General features: G+C 34.6%; 1 protein-coding gene across 3 annotated transcripts in view; it reads left to right on the forward strand.

The window, feature by feature from the left end:
• LOC145254815 (potassium channel subfamily T member 2-like) overlaps positions 1–19,562 on the forward strand; it is a 534,670-nt gene that overhangs the window by 323,617 nt on the left and 191,491 nt on the right. For all 3 annotated transcript variants that reach the window (XM_080113638.1, XM_080113639.1, XM_080113636.1), the window contains 2 exons: positions 10,620–10,703; positions 16,701–16,795. In XM_080113638.1, the coding sequence (XP_079969764.1) occupies positions 10,620–10,703; positions 16,701–16,795 (179 nt within the window). The remainder of the gene's footprint in view (positions 1–10,619; positions 10,704–16,700; positions 16,796–19,562) is intronic.

The following is a 19,562-nucleotide window of genomic DNA, read 5'->3' on the forward strand; positions in this document are numbered from 1 at the left end:
CTGCAGACCAGCTTAATGCAGGTACTGGTCTCCTGCTTTATTGTTTTTTAAATCAGAGATTTGCTTTTCCTAGAAAGGTTGCCTTCACCAGGGCTTACGGGAGCCCTCTCTACCCCAACACACACACATATATATATATATATATATATATATATATATATATATATATATATATATATATATATATATACACGGTGCTAGTTGGCCGTTAACCCTGAAAAAGGGTTCATTCGCCCTTTGGAAGGTGTTGTTTTTAATCCTTCAGGGAGACTAGCCGCCCTCCTCACCAAACAAGTCTGGTGGGGGACCAGTTTAGTCGCCTGTGACCCGACCATGAGGCAGGTAGTACTGGGTTACATGGTACCAGTAGCATATGGCATGACCTGACATACAACATATATATATATATATATATATATATATGTGTGTGTGTGTGTGTGTGTGTATATGTATATGTATATACACACCCGTTAATTAATCAAGAAAATATAAGTATGATTTAGATAACAACACACAGCTATACAACATTTTATCCGTCGTATTATTTTAGTAAAAAAGCATATATACATATTTTGATATAAATGTGGTCATGTCATCAACGTTTCTTCTTGTGCACATCTCTCTATACACTCTAGATTTAATTCTCTTCTGAACTCGTCAGAAGTAAGCCTGTTTTTTTTTTTTTTTTTTTTTTTTGTAACAGAGCGTGCATGGGTGCATATGAGAAAATCAGCAACAGTAACCAAAGGATAGCAGGCTAGCAAAGATATTAGCAGCAGCCGTTATAGCACATATGCAAATTAGCAAATGTGTGCAAGCTTGTGTCACAAGAAAAGAAGAGAAAAATACTTCACGTAGTCGAGGAAGGAGCAAAGTGTGCAACGAGCAAGATGGACATGGGAAAGTTGAGAGCGCGAACATACTGGCTGGCACTCCCGTGAGGTGGCGGTTACAAAATATCATAATTGCAAAATTGCAAAATATCAAAATTGCAACTCTGCCCTCGTGGGGAGGCAAGGAAGTATGTATGACTACATAACAATCCAAACGCGTGTGTGCAAAGAAAAGAGACTTTGGGAAAATAATGAAATAAATGCGCTTCATTTGCACTTAAAAAATGTCGAGTCGAATTTTTGTTTCTTTCCTACATATTTTTATTTGTGTGTGCCTTTGTGACGGTACCCACATCTCATTTTCACTTTAGAATTACTATCGAATAGCTAAACTAGAAAGTTAGACTAAAGTCTTGAACATTTTTCACGATTCATAGAAACGCGTTTGTACGGTCAATTCTGAATATTTTAATCAGTGAGGCAAATATGAGATGAATTGCAGCTCTTCGCTTCTTCAATATGGCCAGTCAATTTCGTCACAATTATGCTATTTAAAAAATTTTACTCTATTATTATGTTGCCAAATGATTTCTACACACAAGAACCCAAGTTTGCCCAGCTGGGCAAACTTGGGTCCTTGTACCGGAAAAATATCCAGTAAATAAAACATTGTTTAATAAATCGTTATTTTTTTTTTTTATTTTTTTTTTTTTTGCATTTCTATGCATCAAACGTGGATATAAATGTCACTAAAACATCCGCCCGGTCATAAGCTTCATTTCGGTACCTTACTTACCTGGGTAGGTTGCCTGTAGGCTGAAATAAACCGCGTCACACACACACACACACACACACACACACATTAGGAAAATTTATAATAAGATATAAAATTAAGTATGTCTATGTTTTTATACTAGAATAATAGCCGTCTCAGGACGGATCAAATTCATTCCATACACAGAAAAAATTTGCCATATGTTTAAGTTTTCTCACAGAGATTAAACTCAAGATATGATCAAACTAATTCTTATGTCTATGATCCTTATTCTAATGTTGACCAAAATCCATTACATGATTTTGATTCTAGAAATGCCTTAAATATAAGGCTTAAATTTAAAGAGTCTTAAAAAGTAATTAAAGTCCAGGGAATCTTACTTTTGACCTTCGGGCCAAGATCACAGTGTAGTATCTGTTCTGATTCTACACTTCACCTTTTCTGTCTTCGGTCAGTGAATGAGCAATCCTTCATGACTGAGACAATTTTTTTTGTTCCTATCCAGAGTGCCCCTTTTTGGGAAGCTGGATTTTCCCCACATTAAAAACCGACCTTGTGTTGAACTCTGCCCTCGTGGGGAGGCAAGGAAGTATGTACGACTACATAACAATCCAAATCAGAAATATTTTAATTTTCAAATAGGAGATTGAGTTTATATTATGCTATTGTTATGCCTAGCAGTTATGTTCGCAAACTCATTATAATTGAATAATTACTTTAGGGATTTATCCCACTCAGGCATATTTGTATGGTCAGTTCTGAATCTTCATTGATGGTTCATATAGTTCAGAACAGTTTTATTAGTGAAGTAAATGCAGAATATTATGCACTGCAGAATTGCAATTCGCATTTCCTAAAATAATTTGTTACGATGTTAAAGTTACTAAAATTAATTTCCGTTTATTCATAAACAAGTAATATTTTTTTTATTTCAATCGGAAATTTCAATTTATTGGAAAGACATTCCCATTGGCTATAGTCATTCCCATTGGCTATAATCATTCCCATTGGCTATAGTCTGGAAAAGACCAAGTCTAGTAGGTAGGAGGAAAACAGTCAGCAGGAAGAGAGTTCCAAAAACTTGCAGTTTTTATAAATGAATTATTTGAAATGAGAAGCTGTGGTACAATGATATATCAAAATTGCAAACTGATAAAGACCACTAGAACAAAAAGCTGAAACAAAAGAAGCAGGAATAAATTCTGAAAATAATATATCATAATAGTATTTGTAAAATAGACTGAGACTAGCAACATCCCGTCTATGGGAGAAAGGTCTCAGAGAAGAAGAAAGGGTGGAGGTCGATTAAATTACCGTTATGTTTCTGTATCTTTCCATCCATTCTATCCAAATTTCTTCCATATCCGTTTTGCAAATACAATATGTTCAAGACATTTTTGACATAAAAAACAACAACATACATTGGCCAATAATTGAGATATCTAAAAACTAAAGAATCTTTCGTCAAATAAAGCTTCCCGGAAACTTTATTTGTGACATAAACCTGGAATAAATGGCTGAACACCAGTTAGAGCCCAGAAATCAACTTGTTCTTGATATTGCAGGTGATATCAGTTGTGCCCCGGGGCTACAATCAGGTAAATTAAAGATCACAGTGTAGTATCTGTTCTGGTGCTGCGCTTCACTTTTTATGTCTTCGGTCAGTGGAGGAGAGGTCCTTCATGACTGAGACAATTTTTATTTTTGTTCTTATTCAGAGTGCTTTTTTGGGGGGAGCTGGATTTTCCTCACATTAAAATCCGACTTTGTATCTAACTGTGTCTTCGTGGGGAAGCAAGTAAATAGCTACAATCAGGTAAATTAAGGGAGGAGAGGTGAATGTAAGGACTGGTGAAGATGTGAAAGTTTCTTAACAGGTACTTCTGGCTTTTCAAAGAAGTGTAACATGAAGCCAATTCCTGCTGCATTCACATGTATGGCTTTCCCACGACCACCTCCTCCATTCATTCAATGAGCATTGAACTTTAGGTGAGATTTCTGAATTTTTTAATCCGGCATGAATTATCGTGATGAATATCATTCTGTTTTTTTTTTTTTTTTTTTTTTTTTTACACAGTGATAACCACTTATCAAGGCCCGGAAGCCACTCAGGGATAAGGGTTATTGCAAGTACATTACGTTAGTGTGGAGATTTGGTGAAGTGTTTACTTAAGGGGGCGGTTCATTAGGAATTTGTTAACATTGGACTTGAAGACATCCAAGTTGTAGTCAGGTGGGAAGCAGGCAGACGGAACAGAGTTCCACAGGCATGCAGTTCTAAGAAAGAAGCTTTGTTCATGGAATCCGCGTTTTGATTTAGGCACAGATAAAGAGTAGGGGAAACTTTTGACAGTGGATTCAGCTAGACGGGTGTTTTTCGTGAAAGATTGGCGAGGGGGGACCAGAGATTGGAGTTCAGACGAGCACCTGCCATGGAAATAACGATAAAACAAGGATAGGCTCGCAACGTCTCTTCAGTGGGAGAGAGGTTGCAGGGTAGAGAAAAGGGCATCCCCACTAAGCCACGAAGTCTATTTTGTACTCTGTCAAGGCAGGATAGGCTGTTTTTAGCAGCTCCTGCCCAGATATGGCAACAGTATTCCATCCTTGGACGTACTTGGCTTTTATATAGATAGAGAATTGCATCAGTAGTGAGATATCTTCTGGAGCGGTAGAAGGATCCCACCATCTTTCCAGCGACCTTGGCAACAGACTTGATGTTCTAATATTCCAGCATTTTCCATTCGTCTATGGTCTCCAGCTCTACCAATATTACACAAAAAAAAACCCAGCTCGTATCCATTGCACGTTACTACTATTCAATAATTCAAATTCTTTTATAATGAAAGAATATCAAAGAATCATTAATTTGATGCTGAAAATCCTGTAAGTGTATGCGGAAAATAAAAGAATTATGATAAAAAGAATCGTTGCCAACACATCAAAACCGGGAGGGGCTGGGGGTTGATTACGATAAAAAAGAATTGTTATCAAAAAGCCAAAACCGGGAGGGGTGGTGGTGCTGATAACGACACAAACTTCTGATTATTTTGTAACAAATTATCGTGCATAGAAAATTAAATGGAGACTGACCATGACACAAACCCCAACACTGCTTTGTAATGGATTAATCCTAGCATTGGAGATGAATTCATGATTTGGAATATTTAAAATATTCATCTATTTATTCCCTAAACCACCACCGGCCAGATTGTTGGTTGCTTCATAAGTTCTTAAAACCTGTTCACACTCCATTTTATATGTTACTAGCGGGGAGGGAGGTCGTAAAATACGCTTAAATATGATATTTTAATTTGTCAAGATTTCGTATATATTATTATAGAGTCGTGATTTCAAAAGTAAAAACAAAAGTATTTAGGTACCATCAGCTAGAATCGACACCAAAACTGTAGCATTCAAAGCTGGTGATGTTACCACTGTACCAACGTGATATGCATAAAAACCGATTAAAAATTAAAAATAAACTAAGATGAACGTACAAAATATTTAACGATTTGTTTTTTTTTTTCAATTTTCACCCATTTTTGACCCCTTAAAAACAATTTTAACCGGCTAAAGATTCATAAAGGAACGTTTCGTAAAAAATACAATAATTTGAGGACCTCAACTTGCTGCTCTGTAACTTTTAGTTTCGAAGGAGATAGAGTTTGAAAATATGGACATCGGCAGAAAAACAGACAGACATATAGCCGTTTATATATTAGATTTCTCTCAACTTCAATTACAAATAATAAGAAAAACAGGAACTTTGTTTTAGGCATTTCTTTTTTTCTTTTTTTTTACACGGTGGTCACCACTTATCAAAGCCCGGAAGCCACTCAGGGATAAGGGTTATTGCAAGTACAGTACGTTAGTGTGGAGATTTGATGAAGTACTTACTTAAGAGGGCGGTTCATTAGGAATTTGTTAATGTTGGACTTGAAGACATCCAAGTTGTAGTCAGGTGGGAAGCAGGCAGACGGAACAGAGTTCCACAGGCATACAGTTCTAACAAAGAAGCTTTGTTCATGGAATCCACGTTTTGATTTAGGCACAGATAAAGAGTGGGAGAAATTTTTTTACAGTGGATTCAGCTTGACGGGTGTTTTTCGTGAAAGATTGGCGAGGGGGGACCAGGGATTTGAGTTCAGACGAGCACCTGCTATGGAAATAACGATAAAACAAGGATAGGCTCGCAACGTCTCTTCTGTGGGAGAGAGGTTGCAGGGTAGAGAAAAGGGCATCCCCACTAAGCCACAAAGTCTATTTTGTACTCTGTCAAGGCAGGATAGGCTATTTTTAGCAGCTCCTGCCCAGATATGGTAGCAGTATTCCATTCTTGGACGTACTTGGCTTTTATATAGATAGAGAATTGCATCAGTAGTGAGATATCTTCTGGAGCGGTAGAAGGATCCCACCATCTTTCCTGCGACCTTGACAACAGACTTGATGTATGTGTTCCATTTCAGATCAGGAGTAAAGGACAAACCCAGAAGCTTGTCAAAACACGGGGCTTCTAGATGAGAGCCATCCATTCCAATTGATGCCAGATGGGGATCAGAGCGTTGATGATGTAAAGATAGGAGTTTGGTTTTAGATGCATTAAAGGTAACTAGCCACGTCTTCCCCCACTGAACCACGCGCTCGAGATCAAAGGAGAGAGAATCAGAGAGAACTTTGTCATTTACAGCCTTTGATGAGTTGCTGTAGATGGTCGTGCGTGTCATCAGCATAGATGTCAACGAATGATTTAAGTATGTGTTTAGGGAGGTCATTGATGTAGATCAGGAAGAGAGATGGGCCCAGGATTGACCCTTGAGGGACTCCAGCATTAATACTGCAGGCCTTTGATTTTTGTCCATCGACCACTACTCTTATGAGTCTATCGGAGAGAAATTTCTGTAAATATAACCGAGTTTTGAGTACTTAAACTGACTTTTTGGTTTATAGACGCCAAATATGAACAAGAAATACACTGCAGATCAAAAATTGAAGACCACTTTAAAATCTTTTTAAAAAATGCAGGAGGTTTTTCAAATGTTTCAAAAATTGAAAACCACTTAAAAATTAAAAAAAAAAAAACTTTTTTTAAGGATAGATTTTAAACTCTTCCGACTTAAGGTTACCAATACTACAATCTAAAACGTAATAGAAACAAAAAGCTACATTCCAAAGATTTATTTTTAAAATTTACATTTTTATTAAATCAGGCTTTTTACACATGATCAAAATTATGAGACCAGAGCCAAAAATTCTATTAAATTGTACAAAAAGTGTATGAAAAATGTATGAAAACATTCAACAATCAAACTTAATAATGAGTTCTACCTCCACTGCTTTTGATGAATTCAAAAATTCTTTGGGGCATGATAGAAATAAGGGTTTCCATTAAGGTGCAGGGGATCCTGCTCTAGTTTCTGAAGATGGCTTCATGAAGTTCATTTTCTGTTGAATATTGTTTACCATTTCGATAAACCTCTCTTGTTATCCATTCCCAAACATTTCAATTGTGTTCAAGTCCGGTGAGCATACAGGATGTCCCAAGAGATGGACTATTTTCTTGTAGAAAGCTCAAGGTCCGTCTCTGCAGCATTATCCTGTTGAAATAACCATCCATCCCCACACAAACGATGACCCTCCATCACTAAAGATGCTTTTCTAACATAACCAGCTGCTGTCTGACGAGCCTGCACCACCTGGAGCTCCATCGTCCCTCTGTAAGAAAAGCCACCCCCATATCATTGAGGACCCTCCACCACTATGATGTGTGGAAAAAATTTCAAGGGGCATGTTTTTGTCATGCCAATATCGCTGGAAGCCATCAGGACCATCTAAATTGAATTTTTTCTCATCAGAAAACAGGACTTTCTTCCATTTCTCAACGTCCAGGTTCGGTATTCACAACCAAATCTTAAGCGGTCCACTTTGTGACATGGAAGCAATTGAGGAATTTGCTTACGCTTTTTATTTACCATTCCTTTTTGTTGTAAGTGTCGTCTGATGGTTACTGGACTGCAATCAGCATCTGTAACCGCCTTAATTTGACTTGAAGAAAGTCCTCTGTCATTCATAAACAACCCGTCTGATTCTCATACTCAATGCAGGAGAAATTTGGAGGGGAGGGGCTACCAAAAGATTTTGCTTTTCCATAATTCTCAATGCTTTTTAGAAAGTTGCAAATAAGTTTTACTGCAATTTACCTTAGCTGCTATCGCTTGCTGTAACAAACCTTGCTTATGGAATCCTAGAATTTGAGAGTGCTCAACTTCAGTTAGTTTTCTTGCTTTAGGCATGGTAACACCTTTATACAGTGATTGCTAATCTCTAACTGAACTAAAAAGATTAGAATGACCATAAATCTAACAATTTATACCCTTGGTCTTATAATTTTGATCATGTGTAAAAAGCCTAATTTAATAAAAATGCAAATTTTTAAATAAAATGTACCTTTTTGTTTCCATAACCTTTTAGATTGTAGTGTTAGTAACCTTTAAAAAAAGTGTTTCCTTTTAAAGATTTTTAAGTGGTCTTAAATTTTTGATTAGCAATGTACCTATTTCTATTATTCTTGTGTGTTATTCTCACATTTTGGCTGATGTAATTAATCCATTTCAGTTTTCTTTTGGCAAAGTTGGGGATCTTTGGATTATTTGGATGATCCGGATTACCGTTCTTATCTGTAGTTTTATTCGTACAACGTTTCGACCGATATAACCTCCGACCTTTTTCAGGTATATCTTGTTAAACTCAGTAATGCCTCTGTTGAGCTAAGGTAATCCGCACGTAATTTCAAAACAATTGTGAATCTATGTTAGACTCAGGAATCTGTACATGAATCGATGACACGATAAACGCGTTAAATAATCATCAGTTCAAAGTGACAATTTTTCTGGAGATTAAAGGTGTCATCATCACTACGAGCTATACTTAGAATACAATTAAGAATTATTTAATACATCTACCCAGTTATGGATGATGGAACAAGAACAAGCTATTCCCATGCATTAAGTAAAGCGTCCGATTTAAAATTTCATACAGATTGCCAAGCTTGATGCCAAGGTTTAAAAGTTTGACAAGACACACCAGAAGAAGGCTGGAGGTGACATCGGTCGAAACGTTGTGATAATCGCACCCAAGATAAGAACAGTAGTCTGAATAACCAAATAATACAAATTATCAATCCTCATCTCAAAAATTCTAAAAAATAACCTAATACAGTAGAATTCCAGGATACGGCATTAATCTGTTCCGGTGTTGGGATCATAAGGTGAAATCGCCATATGGGGGGGGGGGGGGATGGCCTAAGCAAAATTTTATACAGTACATATTAAAAATTAGTAACGAAATAGAGTACATTATATAATACACATGTATATAATCAAATAACATTATAAATAACACCATAAGGTGGGTCAATCCAATATCAAGCCTTTCTCTAAAATAATAAAATTTTACACTTTGCGCTGAATCTCTTCTTTATTCCATTGTATACCTAAAACCAGAATCTTCATGAAGAGAGTTTTTTTTTAGTCTTTTTCCAGAAATTCCCATTTGTAGAACACACTGCCATGGAACTGATTACCTGAAGACTTCAACGTGGTTACTTTATAATTCAATATCAAGCCTTCCTCTAAAATAATCAAATTTTACACTTTGCATCCATCGTTTTCAATCCTCTTATGGTATTATTCAGCATCCAACTAAAAATCTCATTTTATCTTTGAGTGGCTTTTGGCCTTGGTTAGTAGTGACTCCTTGGTAAAAAAACAAAAAAATCTGATTTCCTTTATGTGAGACTGTTGAGTGTTTTAATGGCTTTTGATTTTCTCACATTTCATGCTAATATCCATAGAAGCTTATGACCACTTTTAAAAAAAGGTGTCTATGATTTGTTAATTTTCGGTGTAGTATAACCCCGGGATACGACATTAATCCTTGCTGGGGTTGGGATCGTAAGGTGAAATCGCTATATGACGGGGCCTAAGCAAAATTTTATACAGTACATATTAAAAATTAGTAACAAAATACAGTACAGTATATAATGCACATGTATATTATAAATAACACCATAAGGTGGGGAAAATACCGTAACCAGGGTCTGGAAAAAAATCATATTCCACATTGTAACCTGAAAAAAAAAAAACGTATCCTAGGGCCACCGTATCCTGGGGTTCTACTGTACTACTAGCTCAGGCTGTCTGAAAATATCGGCTTCCTGACCTAAAATGCACCAAACATTGATGTTATTGTATTTTTCTTCCTTTCACTTTTCAAAATTCAATTATGCTCTGAAAAGCCTAAAGCAAAAGCCACATTTTTTGTTGACAAAACAACCAAACTAAACTCTATGAATAAATATTTAAAGATATAAAGAACTTGAAGCATAAAATTTATTTTCCCAAAAATTACCGGATTAGGCATTAAATAATCTGAGAAAGGTCGATATGCCTAAAACAAAACAACTAAACTAAACTCTATGAATAAATATTTAAAGATATAAAGAACTTGAAGCATAAAATTTATTTTCCCAAAAATTACCGGATTAGGCATTAAATAATCTGAGAAAGGTCGATATGCCGTAAAACAAAACAACTAAACTAAACTCTATGAATAAATATTTAAAGATATAAAGAACTTGAAGCATAAAATTTATTTTCCCAAAAATTACCGGATTAGGCATTAAATAATCTGAGAAAGGTCGATATGCCGTAAAACAAAACAACTACACTAAACTCTATGAATAAATATTTAAAGATATAAAGAATTTGAAGCATAAAAGTTTTTTTGTTTTTTTTTTTAAATTATCGGATTCGACATTAAATATTCTGAAAAGGGTTGATATGCCATAAAAAACAAGCAAACCAAACAAAAACGTAAAAATACTTAGGTATTGTAGATTGTAAAAAGTATTAAATTAATTTGACCAATCACAGCTTTGTATTTCTCAGTCGACCACCACCACCCTTCTAATAAGATGATTCACAAGCTGATTCTTTTTTCTTTCATTTCAGATATTTAGCGTCTCATTACGGAATCTTTTCATTCCTGTTTTTCTCAACTGCTGGCTGGCAAAATCTGCCTTGCAAAATATGTTTGTAAGTATACAAATCTTTTTTTTTTTTTTTTACTAAAAGCATTGTCACCAGTTACCAAGGCCAAATGTCACTTGAGGATATTGAAATGATTGTCAGGATTGTAAGGATGATTCTTCATAGGAAAATGTTGACATTGGATTTGAAGACAACCAAGTTGTAATCTGCATGGAAACAGTCATGTGGCAATGTGTTCTATCGACGGGAAGCCTTTGCAAGCAATCCCTGTTTGTGGAAATTTCACTTGATCCTCGGTACACAGAGGAAAAAAGGAAATATTTTTTTGTTGTGATAAAAAAAAAGAGTTCTTACAGTGAATGCCTTACAATAAAGAACCAGATATTGTATCCCATGCGATCACCTTCCATAAAAATAACCATATAGTAGAGAGGGGGAGAAAGAGGAAGGGAGAGAAAGAGGGAAGGAGAGAAAGAGATTAGTAAAGTCTCTTCTGTGCATTATGATCAGATTACTAGCCACTATCTTATGTAGGTTTTGCACATATTTACAGTCGCATTCATCTATTATAAAAATAAAATCTTATATTAATTCCCCGGAGCGTCATAATCCAAACTGCGTCTTAGCAGAGATGGAAAAACTTATTTTCTACTCACTATCCCCTATTTGTAACCGGGAAGTTCTCTACATTGTCCACGAATTTTACTGCTTTATGGTCCGTATTTGGGGTTATCGACAGATACATTTGACAGTACCCTTTTCGTGTTAAGTTCGTGAAATAATTAAAATCCCTTAGAAAGTCCATTAAATCCCACTGACTGTTCGCTTGCGTTCCTCGGATTAAGGGAATATCGGTTTCTGGGATTTTTCGAACGATTAAAAACGAAACCAGATGGCGTCAAACAAACAGCTACACAACATCGATTATCAGATTATTTACATCACAAAATCTCTAACGGGATACCGGTACATTATTGGTCATCTTCGCCTTCTCCGTCTTTTCCGTACGTAAACACAGACACTATTTTTTTTTTCTGACCGGCACACCGTTGGCTTCCTATTAATTGTTTCTGTCATTTCTTTCATTCATCCTTTCTTCTTCTTCTTCTTCTTCTACGTAAAACTTATTGGCACTTTCTTAACAGATGTTAACGGGACACTTATTGATTGAATAGAGGGTTTTTCTCATGTATGACTTTTGATTAAGCAGTTTAAAAGCTTCAAAATTCCTTTCGATTTTTCCGAACAGGACACGTTATTGATTTTATCGTGTGTAACTTTCGATTTACCAGTTTAAATGCATGATTCAAAATTCCTTTCGACTTTTCAGATACGTACATTCATAACGTACTATCGGCAAGGTTTTCGGATTGCCGCCATAGCTTACTCAGGTTTTCATCTTCATCAACGAAGCGTAATCGACGTCTCAAGAAATATTTCAAAATAATTTTATAACTAATAGTTTTTTTTTTTAGAGGCCATATACTTTTACAATTTACGCATGAATAAAAATGCCGGATTACGTTCAGGCTCTTATCATTTTATACATAGATGTATTATGTAGAATACGGACCATGCTGAAATACTAACGTTATTATTTATTGACTCGGTCTTAATATTGGAGGTTCCTAACAATTAAGTCAACAATACTGTGAAAAATAAAGGGGGGGTTAATGATTGCTCAAGAGAGGGAGAGCGGTGTGCACTTACCTTGCTTACTAACAAAAAAGAGATTGTATTGCCTTCTCTGCCTTTTTAAAGCTTTTCTTTCGCAAAATGTGAAAAAAAAAATTAATTTTCCCTTAAAATCCAATGACTGCTCGGTCGAGGAAAGGAATCAATGTGCACCTACCTTAAGTTGCGAAAGAATTGCCCCCTTCCACGACGTGACAGTCAGTTAACAATTGCTAGCCAGCAAAGCTTAGGTAATCAAGGAATAGCTTCTGGCACCAGCTACAAATGCATCTGGAAAAAAACTTGACCACTGGGAAGAATCTCCCTTTAAATAACCAAAAGGTCATGTGATTAACTGTCACCTGACCTGTGGAAAAAATAGCTTTTAAAAAAGGCAGAGAAGGCAAGACAATCTCTTTTTTGTTAGTAAGCAAGGTAAGTGCACACCGCTCTCCCTCTCTTGAGCAATCATTAACCCGCCCCCCTTTTATTTTTCACAATACCTACCATCTACAGTATAAGTACTATGTGCGTGCAATTTAATGGTGGACACTGATAAGGGGACATGATTTTGAAAGCCAGTTTATCATAATTTTTTTTGAGGTTTCCGATTATTTTTTTTATTGTATTTGAAAAAATAAAGCCTAAAGGTAATCTAAAAGAAAAAAATATTTTTACACGTAAAAAAAAAAATTATAATGAAAAATGGTTTCACGGCGACATCCGAAACTGGCAAGTTCGGCTAAATTTTGAAGTTAAATAAATTAATTTAAAAAGATAAATATTAGTTTTTAGAACTATTTCAAAGATAATTAGTGAAGTAAAATCTTAAAATATTGAAATAAATAAAAAAAAAAAAAAAGAAACTTGTTTGTACGGAAAAAAAATAGTTGAATTAGCCCCCCCCCCCAAGCGACAATTTATTAACAGGATTCGTTTCGCACAATCAAAACAAGCGAAAAGGCGTTGCGTATAAGTGATATGGAAGCTTAAAATGTCAGAAAGTCAATTTTATTTTAAAATTTATAGAGAAATTGAAACATTATTATACTCTTGTTTCTTTACTTTTGAAGATTATAAAAAATATTCATTAATTTAGGTAATCCTATTAGTTGTAATAAAAAAGAAATGGTTATTTAATTAGAATATTTATTTACTATTTTACATGATGACTCGATTTATTCTCAATCGTATTGTAACCATAAATTAAATTAATCCTTTTTGAAATAAAATAAAAGTGCATTTGACGTGTGAAAAAAAAAGTCAATTAAAATCACTGATTACACCGATAATTTATTCATTGAAAAATTAACAAAAACAATTTTAATTAAAAATTAAAGAGAATATAATGAGTAGGATGCAAATCTTGTGTTTTCTTATTGTTTTTTTTTGTTTTTGTTTTTGTTTTTTGTTTTTTGTTATAATTTTGCCCAAACATATTTATCTAAATTAATCGTTATTAAAAACGATACCATTTTTAAAATTATTTATTTTATCTTAGTTTGTTCTTAGTGATCCTGGATCTCAATTTTCAATGTTTCTTTTTTTTTTTTTTTTTTTTTTTTTTCAGGATTATAAAAAAATATTCTTACGCTAATGTTTACACCATCATGCGTACAAGAAAAATATTAAAATATTACCTTTGAAATTTTTTTGTCATTAAAATCACATGAAATATTTTTTTCAGATATATTTCTTTTTGGGTAAACATATTGAATAAACAATGCTTAATTAAATGCTAATATTTATGGTTCGAGAAATTAATTTTTCTTCAAGTTATATTGATTTCATTAATACGGACTGTAGGGGCTTTTTTCGTTATGTTCTAGAATATTAAAAAAAAATTTGAATTCTTAACATCTACAATGCTTTATTTTTATATAAAAAAACACAAACAGAAATTCATACACCTTTTTTAGTACTTAAAACTTTAACACTGACAAAGGTGTTTTTTTTGTTTACAAAAATAATACATTTTCACTAAAATGTAAAAATGAATAATAAGTTCATTATATTCTGTGATTGTTAATTAATAAATACAGGAAATTTCATTAAAATTGATTGATTTTCTGAATTTTGGTAAATTTTGGAGTGAAGGGAGCGGTCAAAATGTTTAAGCATTTTAGGGAGCGGCCATTTACATTGCACGTACCTAAAAGTATGTAAAACATGGCGCAGTCGTATTTTGCATACTTACAAATCATATGTTGCGACATAATATCTACACCAACCCAGCAAAATACATATCGGTCATGGCCACCATTCATCAACACTTAACAACTGAAACAAAAAGTTGTTAAGGCCAGAGTTTTAATACAGCTATAATTGAGCTTCAATCTATGGTCTCCCTCGCCAAACTTTCACGAAAAACACTCGTCTAACCAAAACCACTATCAATAATTTCCCCCACTCTTTATCTGTGCCTAAACCCAAATGTAGATTCCATGAACAAAGCTTCTTTCTTAGAACTGCACGCCTGTGGAACACTCTTCTGATTGCCTGCTTTCCAGCGGACTACAATCTTATTGTCTTCAAGTTCAACGTAAACAAGTCCTTGATGAATCGTCTCCCTAAGTAATCCAATTTACAAAATTCCCACTACTTATGTTTACTAGGCTATATTCACATTGACTAATGCATACACATTAACTCTCATCCTCGAGTGGCCTCCGGGCCTTGATAAATAGTGATTCCTGTAAAAAAAAAAGAAAAAAATGACAGTGCCTGCCAGTGTCATCATCTATGTCATCAACTAAGAATCACCACCTAAAAATATCATTATCCCCCTCCTTTCTTTCAACCGTTGTACTAATACAGGGTGGGCCAAAATAAGGGTCCTATTTTTAAAAATTCATAAATTCATGTAAGTTTTAAGAAGTGTTTTTCGGCCAAAATTTGTTTTGTTTATTTCAAAAAAATCTCGGAAGGGTCAGTCTACACACACATAACGTTTGGTGAGTTTAACTTTTATTTTGTGGAAGTTATTCAAATTTAAAGATAGGACACTTATTTTGGCCCACCCTGTATATATGATGAGAATCGTGGAAATAGTATTCCGACGAAATAGAGAAATAAAAAAAAAAAGAAGGAACAAACAAGTTATGTGTTCATCAACGTTTCGTCTTTATTTCGAGACTTCCTCTGGATGAATAAAATCAAGAAAACAAAACACCAGTACAGATATTTTAAAATATATTTTTGATTTAAGAAAATGTATTCCCCTGTTCCATTTCAATGAGTATTTAATTCTAAAATTGGAGAGTTCGAATGCATAACGCGATAAATCCCATTTGTATCAGTCGAGATATTAAACAATAAAAAGGACGAATACGATCTTTATATACTCTTTTTCACTGCAAAAAGGTATATTGCCGCTACTATTTGAGATCATGTCTAACAGGAGACTGTGGGTAGTTGAGATTATATCTAGACATTGATAAAAAAAGAAAAGAAGCTTATTTTAATTGAAAGCAAAAAGAAATCATGTCGATATCATGTGTAAAAGACATTTTTATGGTTGAATGTTGAAATGCAGCACTCTTAACAGTGATAGCTTTTCAATTTTCAAACTGGTGTTTATCTTATTTCACATTCGAACTCTACAAGTTATCAGAAAAACTAATGCCAACAACCGATGCCTCCGTTCAGTCGCGAAAGACAAAGGATACCCCCTTGTAACGGCAACTGTGCGTGTAATTGTAAGGCAAGGTTGCGCAATCTCCAACCACACCTCTCCTGAATCGGCACTGTTTGAGTTCAGTGGTAAGGACAATTGGAAACAATGCCGAGAAAAGCGAAGAGCACATACAGCACCTGGAAGTCCCAAATGGTCACCCATTTAGTACTGACCAAGTTCAACGTTGCTTAACTTCGGTGATCCAATGGGAACCGGTGTGTCAACGTGATTACCTCGTATATATGCCAACAACAGAATTTTAAAAAATCAAGAAATTTTCTCTCACTCTCCCTCCCTCCCTCTGTCTCTTTCTCTCTTTCTTTCTCTCTCTGTATTTCTCTTTCTCTTTCGCTCTATTTCTCTCTCTCTTCCTTTTACATTGAAATCAAAGCCAACAGCAGAATAAAGCAAGTCAATAGATCTCTCTCTCTCTCTCTCTCTCTCTCTCTCTCTCTCTCTCTCTCTCTCTCTCTATCTATCTATCTATCTATCTATCTCTATCTATCTATCTATCTATCTATCTATCTCTTCATTTTACATTGAAACGAATGCCAGAAGAGAATCCAGCAGATCAAAATGTAGTAACAAGTTGATTCATATGAATTACGTTTTACCTGATTTTATCCATGTTCCAATCAATCCTCGTAATGCCAGCAATTGAAAATGATTTTTTTCTTGCCTTTGTTTTGCAGAACGATCTTCACAGAGTGATGCAGAAATCTCAGTCGGCGCTTGGACAACAATTAATGATTTTATGTGCCACTTTCTTTTGCTTAGTTTTTACAAGGTCAGTATTTAGTCAAACCCACCTTGGATTGATAAGAAAGAATTAACAAAAAAAAAAAAAAAAGAAAAGAAAAATCATACCACATATTTAGCATCTAAAGTTCTATTGTGAGATTTTTAAAGTTGGACATAAATAGCATTTAAGCTGACATATCGAACCTTGATTTTGATTATCGACTTTTCAGCTGTTTTCTTTCTTTCTTTTTTTTTTTTGTATAGTTTGATGCTAAAATATTTTTAATTCTCTCCATGGATTTGAACCACATAAACTGACTTTGAAAATGTGTACATCTAGTGTTGAAGCTATGGGCTCCTTCATCGTTCTCAATTTATGATTGGTGTTGTTGTTGTTGTTGTTGTTTATTATTATTATTATTATTATTATTATTACTACTACTACTATTATTATTATCATTATTATTAATATTATTATTACTACTACTACTACTATTATTATCATTATCATTATTATTATTATTATTAGTAGTAGTAGTAGTAGTAGTAGTAGTAGTAGTAGTAGTCACTAGTATTGGAAAGTCGTTCAGAAATTAAGTTTGAACAACCGATTTCAGCACATAGTAAATTCTAGCACGGAATATCTTGTCTGTTTCATTTCACCTGCAAAACAGAAGCCTGGGTTAATTTTCATGAATAAAAAGTGAAGCATGCATGGTCCCATGTGAATGCACAGTCAACAAGGCGTAAAAATATGACTAAGTTCAGCATTTACTTCCCCCCCCCCATTTAGCCCCAAAAGTCTCCAGGGGACGTCAAATCCTGTTGAAAATGAACAAACGGTGCAGCTTTAGGCCTTAACATATGTAAAAAAGAAATGGCTGAGTCCATCATTTGTCCCCCACCCCATTTAGCCCCCAAAGTCCCAAAGGTCATAACATATTTAAATTTGAGTTCAGCACCATGCAAATCTGCTAAATAGACATACACAGAAAATTTGGGACAAATATGGTAAAATAGTCCGAAAAATTGAGTGTTTTTTTAGCTCTAAAAAGGCCCCTAAGGCATACCAAAGAGTTATTGCGAATTATAGACAAACGAAATTATATAGAAATCAGTTAGTTACAACTTTTCAGAAAGTTTGATAAAAAATCCAAAGCATCAATTTTTTTTTGATAAACAAAAATGTGTCAATTTTAGCCATTTTAACCCAAAAGGCACCCGGGAAGGGGTGGCGGGCAACTGGAGTTTTCCCGGAAAATCCGTTCTGTTACTTTTTTACTCATATCATGTTTAATGTTTGTGTAAAATTTTTAAAATTCCAAGGCATAATTATTGAGAAAAGTGCGAACGGACGAACGGAAAAGAGTGAATTTACAGGTCTGCCCTCCTTTTGTCGGGGGACAAACTCTGGCCACAAAAAATCACAAAAATGCATTTATCATTTTGGATTACTTGGTAATCAAGACAGACTCAATCATCTTCCTTTTTATTTTGTTTACATTTACGAAATTTTATTTCATATATAAACTTTTTCTGCAAGAGTCATTCGTAAAATAAACCCTCTTATTTTTTTAACTCCAAATGTCAAAGAGCTACAAAGACGGGAGTGGTACCATTAAAACAATCGACCTTTTGGAATCCAGAATTTAGTTTTCTACATAGTCACCACCATTTTCAATGCCCTTTTGCCAAGAATTCAATGGGACATCTCAGCTTCCGACTCACATTCATGACAGGGGTTGCTTTCTTCGAGTCTCACACTGTCAATATCTGCAACAGAGAGATGAAACTTTCAGGCCAGGAATGCGTAGGTTCACTCATCATAACAATGTAATTTTCAATCCTCTCTCACCCATTCAAGCGAAATAAAAGAAATAGGAGGCATTACTAACGGAACGCCCCTCTGTAGATGGGAAAATTTAATTATACACTTGTGAAGCTTATTTTATTTCTTAACATTTAAAGTTAATAGGAACATAATTTAAATTGTACTGGTTTCAATTAAAATGTTTTAATATCTTGGTTTTGATAAATATAAAGCCATTGTTAATTTTTTTACTCAAATCTTTCTGCTACGGTTACAAAAGAGGCATTTAGTTGTGTTTTTTTTTTTTCTTTTTTGAAATGAAATTCTTTGTAAACAAAATAGTACTGGAGAAGAAACCTATTGCATACAAGATTTTTGGAATTGAATCATCTTTGTGTTTTTCTCATCATTACAGGCAAAAATCTGATGTGTTTTCAAATATAGGGTGTCTGGCAGTTTTTTGCATGTTTTGTGAGAGAAAACCTTGCGTTTTGAATAACTTGTGGCTCATAAGGAAATATGCTTTGTCTAGCTTGATAGCAACTTGGATAATACATTCCAGTCAAATCATTGAAGTTAAGCAACGTTGAGCCTGGCTAGCTGGCTAGTACCAGATGGGTGACCATTTGGGAATTCTAGGCGCTGTATGTGCTTTCCGCTTATCTCGGCATTGTTTCCAGTCATCCTGAACCTCCACTTGCCACTGGTATGCAACAATGTTCACTCAGGAGAGGTGTGGTTGAAGATTGCGCAACTCTTGCCACAAAAAAGGCACACTTACCGTGGGTATTCATAGTCTGTCAAGATTGAAGGAAGCCTTATATATATATATATATATATATATATATATATATATATATATATATATATATATATATATATATAAATGCTTAGAGGTACAGAATTTAAATAAAGTTTTAAATATAATGTGCGGAAGTCTCTCGAGAGCTCTTTCAGCTATCATCTCATCAGGAGAAAATCGATAGCGTAATAATGATACTAT

This window comes from Euprymna scolopes, chromosome 30 (assembly GCF_053919585.1).
Source record: "Euprymna scolopes isolate OS-2025 chromosome 30, ASM5391958v1, whole genome shotgun sequence".
Lineage (NCBI taxonomy): Eukaryota > Metazoa > Mollusca > Cephalopoda > Sepiida > Sepiolidae > Euprymna > Euprymna scolopes.